The sequence below is a fragment of the Salvia hispanica genome, chromosome 2 (assembly GCF_029641045.1).
Source record: "Salvia hispanica isolate PSC_SH4W2 chromosome 2, Shi_PSC_v1, whole genome shotgun sequence".
Lineage (NCBI taxonomy): Eukaryota > Viridiplantae > Streptophyta > Magnoliopsida > Lamiales > Lamiaceae > Salvia > Salvia hispanica.
Genome location: NC_142693.1, coordinates 6641011 through 6652365, shown reverse-complemented (window position 1 = coordinate 6652365; position 11355 = coordinate 6641011). Strand labels below are relative to the sequence as shown.

The following is an 11355-nucleotide window of genomic DNA, read 5'->3' as shown; positions in this document are numbered from 1 at the left end:
TTTTAACTAGAGCGGCAAAAATAATTTATTAATAAAATATTCAAAAATAAAACTGAGGGAGAAAACAAAAAAAAACCCTGGTTGTGATCTCTCTCTTTCATCACTGTCAATTTCATTTTCAACTCAATCTCTCACTCTCCAAACCCTAGAGCAACAGCAATGTCGACTGCGTCTGGATTGCTCCGGGGTACTAGGGCTCTGTTCGCCGCAGCGAGGTCCGCCGCGGCGTCTGCTGCTCCCAAGGCCGCAGCTCCCCCTAGCAAAAGAGCTCCCGCCGCCGCCGCCGCCGCTCCAAAAGCAGCAAAGCCAGCTAAGCAAAAGAAGCCAACCCAGCCGTCTGGGATAATGAAGGCGAAGCCGATATCGCTGGCCCTCCAGGATTTTGTGGGTGAGACTGAAATTTCTAGGGTGGAGGCTGTGAAGAAAGTTTGGGCGTATATCAAGGCAAACAATCTTCAGGTATTGTTTCTCAATCTACATTCTATTTCTGTTTAATTTGTATCTTCTCTGTGTGAGAAATGGGTGTAATTTGTGAATATGAAGCTGTGCTGCTACTATTGTCCATGCCATGTGCTTTTACTCTGTGTTTGTGCGTTTGGGTTGTGTTGATGCATAAGGACTCTTAACACTGACAATTGAATTATCCAATTGATTGGACTGTTAATGTTTGTTGTGGTTTAATATATTTTGAACACTAGCTTATTGCATGTGATGTTTGTTTGATAATGTGACTTGGGCTAGTTTCTAGTTAACCTAAGATATCGACTTTGTCTGTGGCATCAAACTTCAGGCACACTGTGCCCCGAAATTACTATGAGGTGCTTGGAAATGGTCGAAGTCGTTCAATAGTAGGATTACTATGACTATAGCTTGGTGAATTTGCCAAAGACTATTTCTTTTACTTTGTTGTTATTGTAAAATTTGAAATTGGAATATGTTACTTGAGCCAATGCTTATCTCAGCATTCAGCAAGTTTTGACTTGTATGTTCTTGTCAATTTAGTTCTCATGTGTGGTTTCAGGTGATTAAGTGTGAATACTGAATACTACATCAGAGGACAGTTATTTTACCTTATATGATTGACAAACCCTGTATGATCTTAATTACCTTTTGTCTGTCAAATGTCATTTGTGTGAATGAATTTTGTCACAAGTGTTAGCGTTGCCCCTCCCAACAAACTAAATTTGATAATGTGACCTTGTTGCTCCTAATATTTAAGAAAATGGCTGTGGATATTTTATTGGTTAATATTAATAATTTCTGGTTCTAAGATGCCATCATTGATTCAACAAGAACTATATGGTTACTGATTCTTGAGACAACATATGTATTATCTCATTATGACCAGAGAAACTACAATTTTGTTTCCTATTTGCATGATTGTGTTTCATATTAGCATATGACATAAATAAACTGATATTGTGTTTCCTATTAGCTCATAGTACTTTATTTTATTCAAGCTAATAGTTCATATATAAAAAGACATGCAAAGTTGCATTTGTAACAGCTTCAAACATATGCTGTTTCTTTGAAGACAGTTCTCTCATTTAGTAATTGTATAACATAAACTTAGATATTTATCAACTATGGGATGAGAAAGCCCTGTTAGACATTTTTTCTTTCTTTTTTTGACATTTGACCTCAAATCAGTTTGATTTTTTTGATTTTGTTGATATGTAGCTCCAGTACTTTAATAAGGATACATTTGTCCATTTAGTGTAGGGGTTACCCGCCCTCCCCCTCTGCTGTGTGCCAATATGCCACCTTGCAGCAACAATGAATATTGGACCCTTCATTTGAGCTTTTTAATGCATTAACACTCTTAGAAAGAAACAATCCTAACTTGGCTTATTGTTTCAGCCCTGACAAGATGTGATTCTCTGTGGAAGTGCTATTGCTTGTGCTTCATTTGGATGATTGGTTCTTTGTAGGCTGTGAAACTCGTCATTTGAATTTGCCTACTTGGTTCAAATTCCTACTGCAGGCATTTTACTTGTTAATATTTAATTGTGATGAACTTTATTTTTGTAAGGTGGTCTTGTCATGCTTGTTTGTGTATAGTATGCTTAGTGATTTACGCATACTTTGGTAATTTTTTGTGCAGAACCCGGTAGATAGGAGGGAGATCTTTTGCGATGACACGCTCAAGAAGCTTTTTGAAGGAAAGGATAAAGTGGGGTTCCTTGAGATCGCTAAGCTGCTTTCCTCCCATTTTGTGAAGTCGGCTTGAATGCTGCTGGGGCTCATTGTCCAAACCTCTGGAAAAAGCTGCTTCCAAGTTCTTACTTAACATTTGTTTTTTGTGGAGACTTCGAAGTTATGTTTCTAGCTTGACAATGTAAAAAGGTAGGATGATTTAATCCAGTTATGAAATTCTCCTGCTCTCTCTCTCTCTCTCTCTCACGAAGACACAAACACACAAGACACACGCAGGCCTTGACTATCGGAAAGTTATGAATCTTGGCTAGTGATTTATGTATGCTTATAAAGAGACAATGGTAACCTTTTATAATTTGTTTTAGCCGGAGAAAATGAGCCCTGGTGAACCAACCTGAAGCAATGATGCTTACCAGAAACTGACATTTTTGGTGCATATTGCAGATACATACGAATAAATTCCGTTACAAATTCAGTAACAAGAAATCTAGAATTGGATTGCTATTGGGAGATTGGTACTCAGGTCCACTTGTGCGAATGAAAATTTGAGAAATTCAGATGGATACCTAATTGTAGTTGGTACTTGGTAGTAGCATTTCTTATGTCGGATGTTGGATTCTAATGTGTATGCCTTGTTAAAGATGTAGTACTATGACTATGAGTGACAACTGCAATGCTTTTGTGATTTTGTCAAAGTACTATATTACTCCTATTAAAGTTTTCACGGACTCGTTTGTGGAATCAAGAACCATGGTCACGATGAGTTGCTACTTGTATTATTGGATATCTATTAAAGAGCATGTTGTCGGTGCGGAGGTGTAAGGAGTCGACTGAATCCTCATTAAAGAATTTGTGGCGGATACAACTTTCAGTTGAAAGGTAACAGAGTGGATAAGTGAAGAGTATGAAGTGGACTACTCCCTCCGTTCCATAGTAATGGAAACGTTTCTTTTCGACACAGAGATTAAGAAAAATTGTGTTAGGTGAGTTGAGTAAATAGAGAATAAAGTGGAAAATGAAAAAAAATAGAGAAATGAAAAGAGAATAAAGTAGTAAGAGATATTAAAGTAGATGTGGAAAAAATATGATGATTTTTATTAAAAAGGGAAATAACTCTATTATTATGGAACGTACCAAAATGGCAAATGACTCTATTACTATGGAACAGAGGGAGTATTAATTTTTACTCTCCCAGTCCCACAAAAGATATCACACTTTCTTTTTAGTTTGTCCTACAAAAGATGTCACATTTCCCTTTTTGAAAAAAGTTCTCTCTCACATGAATATAAAAATTATATTTTCTCTCTCCATTTAACACACAAAACAAAACTTCCTAAAATCTCGTATCATCCCACAAGTGTGACATCTTTTGTGGGACGGAGGGAGTCCTATACTATTTTGGAATGTCCCGTGAAGATAACAATTTTTATTTTAGCAATTTTTTTTATCTCTTGTTTTATCAATTTGAATTAATGGGATGGAGAGATTCCAAAGGTAAAATGATTCATTTAAGTTTAACGTTATGGAGTACTACATCATTGCAATAAAAAATTGAATCGATTAAAGTTAATACATGAAGAGAGTAATTAATTTATAAATATTCAAATTTCTTAAATTACTCAATTTCTCCTGTTTGTTTATCATTCAACCATTTAAATTAAAACCTCTCTGGTATTTTCCGGGAAATCATAAGCCCTACCCACCCACCCCGTCGAAGCGCTGTCGCAAACTCCGCCGGCAGCCACTCACCGCCACGGCACCACCTACGTTTCAGGTTCATATTCTTTTCTAGTTTGAAATTTTAACATCTATATTTCCCGTCGTTTTCAAATTCGTTGAAGGAAGTGGCGAGATAAAATGATTTGATTATAGTGGTTGTGTTTGATTTCTTTAGCTGAGTTAAAATCTTTCAGTCTGGATTCCTACAATATTGCAGTTGATTTCCAAATTCTGTATTCTAGATTATATTTTCTCTCTTCAGTTATAATGCATTACAATTGTACACAATGTTAATGTGTTTTTAATTTATTAATTTAGTTTATGGCCGATTTGGTCATGTGGCATTTGCATGGCTTGAGTTTCCCTAGCTAAACCCTCTTCAACTGAAGAATATCAAGTGTGGGCATTCTTTTCTGCAAGTTTCAATTTTTTCAGTTTTCAGGCGTTCTGGAAATTGTTTTCATTAGTAATTTGATATGGCTGTTGAAGTCAGCTTTGTGCCACTTGATTTGATGATGCCTTTTGCAATCAGTTTAATCCTTTTTTCATCTTTGATTTTTTAGATATCACATTAGATTGTTAATGATGCCTTATTTTCCATGTAATTTGTTTCTGCAGCTGCTAATATTATTAAGGGTATCCTGGTGGAAGGCTAACTGTTGGTGCAGTCGTGCATATTGTATGTGTTATCTGTGTCAAAATGTTCATGAGAGGGGACGTAAGCATTGTATGTCATCTCGATGTCATAAGCTGTCAATAGGCATTTCTTTCCACCAAATTGAAAGACGCATTCTATTCAACTGGAGAGAGAATTAAACCAGTGGACGTCCTGAAGAAAACCAGTTCTCAGTTTTACTTACATCACGAAAATATCGTAGGATTAGTGTGATAAATGATAATTTTATGGTGGAAGGCCTTCAGAAAACCTTGAAATATTTTGCGAGCCAAGGCCATTTGATCAAAGCCTTTAGGATTTTTCGAATTATTCAACATCATGCCTTGGCATCTGCTTCTTGTGATTTTGTTGAGGACTCACTGTCCTGTCTATTGTTTTCTTGTACTGAACGCAAGTTGCTTATAGAAGGGAAGCAACTTCATGCCCAGGTCATTACTTGGGGTCTCCAACATAATCATGTGTTGGTCCCAAAACTTGTTTCACACTATGCGGCTTTCAATTCCCTTGACGATGCTCATTTTGTAGCTGCGAATACATGTAGTCAGAATCCTTTACGATGGAATGTCCTTATCTCATCGTATGTAAAAAGAGGGCATTTTGAGGAGGCTATTCTCGCATATAAACAAATGTGTCAGAAGCAAATAAAACCTGATAGTTTCACTTATCCATCTATTCTCAAGGCTTGTGCCGAGCTATCAAATCTTGATTTTGGAAAAGAGGTTCATATGTCTATTGATGCTAGCTCTTTAAACACGGACTTGTTTGTGCAGAATGCACTGATCTCTATGTATGGGAAGTGTGGTGATCTGGAAACTGCTCGGAGTATATTCAACGGAATGCTAATTAAGGATGAAATTTCATGGAACTCAATGATCTCAGAATATGCCACTAAGGATATGTGGAATGAGGCTTTTATGCTTTTTGAGAGCATGCAAGAAGCTGGCATTCAATCAAATGTTATAACATGGAACACCATTGCTGGAGGTTGCTTGAGGACTGGCAACTTCAAGGGGGCACTTGAATTAGTTGGTCGGATGAGAGTCTCTCTTTGTCATCTAGATCCCGTAGCACTGATTATTGCCTTAGGTGCTTCCTCTCATATTTGTTCTTTGAAACTGGGGAAAGAAATCCACGGACTGGCAGTTAGAAATTCTTCTATTGACTATGTTAACTTAAAAAATGCATTGATTACCTTGTATTCTCGGTGTGGTGACCTTACGCATGCTTATACTGTATTTAGATCAATAGAAGCTAAAAGCATAATATCTTGGAACTCCATCATATCTGCATTCGCACAGTGGGATCGGTCTGAAGAGGCCACATTTCTGTTCAGAGAATTACTTCATATGGACTTCAAACCTAATTATGTGACACTTGCCGGCATTTTACCTCTTTGTGCACGTGTGGCTAACCTAAAACACGGGAAAGAGCTCCACTGCTATATTGCAAAGCGTACAGAATTTTGGGGGTGCTTGCTACTTTGGAATTCTCTTATTGATACTTATGCAAGATCAGGGAAAGTTTCAGTTGCTAGAAGACTGTTTGATTTGCTGGATGAGAGAGATGCAGTTACCTACACTTCAATGATAAGTGGATATGGCGTACAAGGAGATGGTAAAGTTTCTCTCAATCTATTTGAAGAAATGATAAGATCCCAAATAAAACCAGATGCTGTAGCAATGGTTTCTGTATTGTCAGCCTGTAGCCATTCTGGTCTTGTAAATCATGGTCAGTCACTTTTTGAGAAGATGCAAACTGTATATGGTATCTCTCCTAAATTGGAGCATTTTTCTTGTATGGTTGATCTTTATGGGAGGGCTGGATTACTAAATAAAGCTACAGAAATTCTATTAAGTATGCCTTGTAAGCCAACCCCGGAACTGTGGGCTGCACTTATTGGAGCATGTCTGGTCCATGGGAATAAAGATATTGGGGAGTGGGCAGCTGGGAAGTTGCTTGAGTTGAAGCCTCAGCATTCAGGGCACTATGTTTTGATTGCCAACATGTATGCTGCTGCTGGTTGTTGGAGCAAACTAGTCGAAGTAAGGTCTTTTATGAGGGACTTGGGGGTGAGAAAGGATCCTGGATGTGCTTGGGTTGATATTGGGGCTGGAGTTTCTCCTTTCTTAGTTGACGACACTTCTAATAGCCAATCAGCTGAAATTTTCCTTTTGTTAAGGGGACTGACTAAGCAAATGAAAGATGTTGATTATGCAGCTTGCACAGATTCTGCAGCAGACAAAGAAATTATACATGGAAATGATTACTCTTGAATTGGTATAGATTTGATTAAACTGCTTCTTAATGTACCATTGAATTGATCAAAATGGCCTGTTTACTGTTTTCATCAAGAGAGCATTGTCACCAAGAGGAGGTACTGTTTTCATTTTTAAAGTTTACTGGCTTAATTTATTCCATGATTAGGCATGTCGTCCTACCCTAGTTGGTCTGTGCAGATGCAATAAGTAAAACTAGGTTGCTTTATGTTTGTGGATGAGGGTTACTTGTTTCAGCCACTCTTCTTATTGTCTACACTTCTTTATAATATGATGAGTAGGCAGTACATGTTGAATATATGCAATAAGCTTAAATATCTTTTGCCATCTATGTCAAAGCAAAAAAAGAGAGATGATAAACACTAGAGATATCTTCTGCAATATCAATGCCGCATCCTGTTCCCATGCTTGTCTGTCAGTGACAGTATGGCGTTTAATCTCGTGACTCTGATTGGTGTGGCTGCTATGATATACTATATCCATGTCTTATTGGCCGGGCATTGTGAACATGGAGAAAGATGGTAGCGGCGAAATATTGCCGATGTGGCAGAGTATGCGTCCTTAGAAGCTTCACCGGACCCTCAAGAGGTTCGAGATTGTGAAAGATATCCTGCGCTGCGTGTGTCCTGGATTGAAGAGTGAGCGAACACCTGAAAACTCAGAAGTTTTTGATTTGTAAGAGCAATATCCCTTTTTAGTTTGATTCTTAGTTTGATGGTTGACAGTGTTGATCTATATGTAACTATTCAATGGGAAAGATATAAATAAATTAACAGTTGCATTATTGATTAAAACGTGTAATAAATTAAAGTGTTAGAACTTTAAGCTTATTTACCACCATACGCTTAAAATAATCTAGGAGATAGGGTAATTAATATCTTGTTGATGCTGATTAGATTTGGGATGTTTCATACTTGCAGCATTTACAGATTCTTTCCCTACATCTTTTCGTCTAGATAAAATTGCATCAATACTTTTGTGATACTTTCGTATTTTTATAATTATCTTTATCAATTTCACAAATTTGGATACGATAATTTATGATAAATATAACATTTTTTTAATGCATGACAAAGTCATATAACGATATCCCGCAATTTAGACGCAAAAAAAAAATGATGGTTTCGTTTTTTAACCAACGAAGTGATTTGTATAATACTGGTGAGCAATTAATTTACTTACTCTAGGTGCTAACGATTTATTTGTTTTTTTTTTTTTTGCCCCATTGTACTATAGTATTTCATTTTCTGACTTACTAAAAAGAAATCTATATCGTTGGCAATTTCTATAAATATTACGAAATGTCGATACGGAATTTGATTGGAAGATCTATAAGCCAATGTGAAACAAATACTATTATATTACGTGTTGGATTGTAACAATACTAGGAAAATATATCAGAGCTATTTCAATTATATTACGTGTTGAATTGTAACAGTCAGCCTGCAATCCAAAAACAAATATACTAGTACTAATTCATTTTTCAATTATTATAATTAAACCTTAGAGACTAAGATTGAATTGTCATGCCTATGTGGAGTAGTGTAACTTATGCGATAATAACAAGAGACTACCTAATAAAGTGCACGCGTTGAAAAAACGCGTTACTAAATTAATACGATATGTTGCACGGTTGATTATTTATATTTCATCAGGGTATATATATTGAATCGCTCATAATATTTGTTGTTCAATCAACTTCGCAAAAACCCAAAGCGGATAAGGATTTAAAAAAAAAAAAAAAAAAACTAAACCTAGGTGAATCCAATCAGGTGAAATAAGCTTTATGTTATTGATCCATATATGAAATCTATATGAATTTATGCTGCTATGATTTCTTTTCTGATTTTTGTGTAGTTTTTTTCTTATGTTTTGGTATACTCCATTATGATTATGGTGGCGCTGGAAAATCTTTTTATTTTGTTTTTGTTGATTCATGTTAGCCTATGAACAATTGTTTAACTTTTGTTATAATTTATCGCTGTGGTTTATTGTATTTGCTGATTGATCATGGCTAGTTTCCAGTTATCATGTGTCTTTCAATAAATTATGACGTTTCCCTTGTTAAGAAAGGAAGGGGGAAGGATTTAGGTTGATCTTGGGTATTAGTTGGAATGTCTATTGAAAAGTTAACCACTCTGTTTGGTTGTATATGTTGAAGATGATAATTAAGGGATTTTTTATGGTTTTCGTTTTTTTTTGTTTTTCAAACAAATTTAGGATGATGATCTTCCATTCTATGCACTTAAAATGTCTTCTTATCGTCTTAATTGCGCTTGATAATTGATATCTTACGCTTCATGTTTGTGTATCGTGTTCACACCCCCAAAAGCAGTAGAGCGATCGGCGATATAAGGATTAGCTTTTCTGGATACAACTTCCTATTTTGAATGATGTTGTTAATTTTTTTTTTCAGTGTGTGTTTGATCCAAATTAAGAAAGATGGAGGGTGGAAATAACAACAAACATGGTGGTTCGGACGACAAGGACAAAGGGCTGTTATCTAATCTTGCTGCGTACGCTGCTGGAGCAGGACATTATCCTCACCATGGAGCTTACCCTTCTGCACCCTATCCTCCCCAAGGCTACCCTCCAGCTGGTTATCCACCACCGGGTTATCCCCCTTCCGGATATGGGTATCCTCCCGCAGGGTATCCTCCGCCACATGGATATCCTCACGGAGGGTATCCACCAGCAGGGTACCCTCCTCCTCACGGATACCCCCCGGCAGGTTATCCTGGCGCATCCCATTCAGGTAGCTTTATCTCGAGGGTTGTCATTTAAACACGAATAAGAAATGAAACTGAGTTTGTTGCTGTGTTAGAATGAAGCAATGATGTGTGTGATATTGATGACTTGGATGGGTGACTTATTGATATGTGTGAATGCAGGGCTTGGAGTGGGAGGACTCCTTGCCGGAGGTGCAGCTGCTGCTGCTGCTGCTTATGGTGCTCACCACATGGCTCATGGGATGTACCAACCTCATGGTGGTTACTATGGCCACCACGGGAAGTTTAAGCACGGGAAGTTCAAGCATGGCAAGCATGGCATGTATGGGAAGCACAAATTCATGAAAAGATGGAAGTGATGCAACAAAGCAACCCTTGTTTGGCTTGTTTCGCTGCTGGCATTCTACTGTCATCGTTTTATATCCCTGTTTATCGCAAACATATTTCTTCCATCATTGTTTTGTATATAGTTATGCAGTTCGTTACTGAATATTTTGTTGGTGAAATTTAATTTCTGAAATTCTGTGATTTGCTGAAGCTATGTTTTGCACATAAACATAATATTGTGTACTTGAACGTGAGTGATTTCCAAACTATGCTATATTCATCCGAACTAGTGTGCTTTCTGAGTAACTCATTGGAACACATTGTGGTTTCTCTCTTCATTGGAACAATCTTATTATAACCTTGCACATGCACATAACTAATTTTGTTTAATAATTCAAATCTTGCGATCATATCTGAGATGGTTATTAGGAATTATGTCTGATTTTGCTGGGTTGTATCTCTGTATTTTGGGTATATGAACACTGGTTTGTTGCTACATGTAGATTCATGGATTGCCAAATACAGATTTCACCAAGGCAATATATCTTTCATTCTCTTAAAAACAGTTTAAAAAGAGTCTACAATTTATCACTTATTTGAACCTTCAATTCCAACACAATGTTAAATTATACTCCATATGTTACATTAAAAATGAAATGTTTTCCTTTTTAGTTGTTCCATTAAAAATGAAACATTTCCTAATATAATTACAACATTATCTCTACTTTTTTATCTTTTCATTAATTCACAAAATAATACTGCATAAAATCTCATACTTAAAACTAAATGTTTAAAATTTATTGGGATTGAAGAAGTATCAAATAAATAAACATATATTAATGGTGAACTAAAACATAAACATTTCACTAAAGACACTGGCCTCTGTTTGGGGAGGACATCAAGATTAGCACTTGCCACACGTGTGGTTATTATATTATGTTCCCTCGAATGAAATAAAAAAGATTTGATAGAGAAATTAGTACTACAAGGAGTTGAACATAGCTCTTAGTTTGCAATGTTGTTATCATTTTGGAGCATGCATGTGGTTTTGTCGTTCCTTCATTCTACCTTCAAATCCATATATGGACTTCTCAATGTTGCCCAACAACTTGTCTAGATTTATATTTTGTGTGGTTTATAAAGGATTTGCCAGTTGTGGAATTAATTGTGTAGACAATTAGCATTAATTATGATGATAATCTTTGGGGCAGTGCAACGTGCAACGCTCCTGTTGAGCATTTCAAGCATCGTGTTCGGTTATGCTCCTAGCTAGTCTAGATTAAGAGAGAGAAGATTATACTGTTGCGTGCTTCAAAGGGAAAAAATAACCAATCTTGCTTCTCCAAAATGTACATTTCTCTATATTTGTCCCTAAAATAACTTTGGTCAAATTTTGCTGCTCTGTTTTGTGTAAAATAACACAAATTTTAAGTTCGGTGTTATTTTTCATAGTAGACCAATCATCATATTT

The 11355-nt window shown here is 36.5% G+C and overlaps 3 protein-coding genes across 4 annotated transcripts; all 3 read left to right on the top strand.

Annotated features, from left to right (window-relative positions):
- The first annotated feature begins 72 nt into the window (after positions 1-72).
- On the top strand, positions 73-2852 carry LOC125202189 (zinc finger CCCH domain-containing protein 44-like). 2 transcript variants are annotated; one of them, XR_016135127.1, is made up of 3 exons: positions 73-459; positions 2105-2346; positions 2602-2852. XR_016135127.1 is itself a non-coding variant. In XM_089063903.1 (2 exons), the coding sequence occupies exons 1-2, from the start codon at positions 160-162 to the stop codon at positions 2228-2230; spliced, it is 426 nt and encodes a 141-aa protein (XP_088920029.1). In that variant the 5' UTR covers positions 73-159; the 3' UTR covers positions 2231-2392. The 2 variants fall into 2 exon arrangements, 1 of the variants encoding a protein (XP_088920029.1); XM_089063903.1 differs by lacking the exon at positions 2602-2852 and having other exon boundaries at positions 2105-2392.
- A 1702-nt stretch (positions 2853-4554) lies between these two features.
- LOC125205108 (Tetratricopeptide repeat (TPR)-like superfamily protein) lies at positions 4555-7597 on the top strand. The gene has a single exon (XM_048103927.2). The coding sequence runs from the start codon at positions 4780-4782 to the stop codon at positions 6823-6825; it is 2046 nt and encodes a 681-aa protein (XP_047959884.2). The 5' UTR covers positions 4555-4779; the 3' UTR covers positions 6826-7597.
- An 866-nt stretch (positions 7598-8463) lies between these two features.
- Positions 8464-10094, top strand: LOC125198776 (uncharacterized). The gene is made up of 3 exons (XM_048097075.2): positions 8464-8600; positions 9245-9583; positions 9720-10094. Exons 2-3 carry the CDS (start codon positions 9271-9273, stop codon positions 9914-9916), a joined length of 510 nt encoding a protein of 169 aa, XP_047953032.1. The 5' UTR covers positions 8464-8600; positions 9245-9270; the 3' UTR covers positions 9917-10094.
- Positions 10095-11355: the final 1261 nt, after the last annotated feature.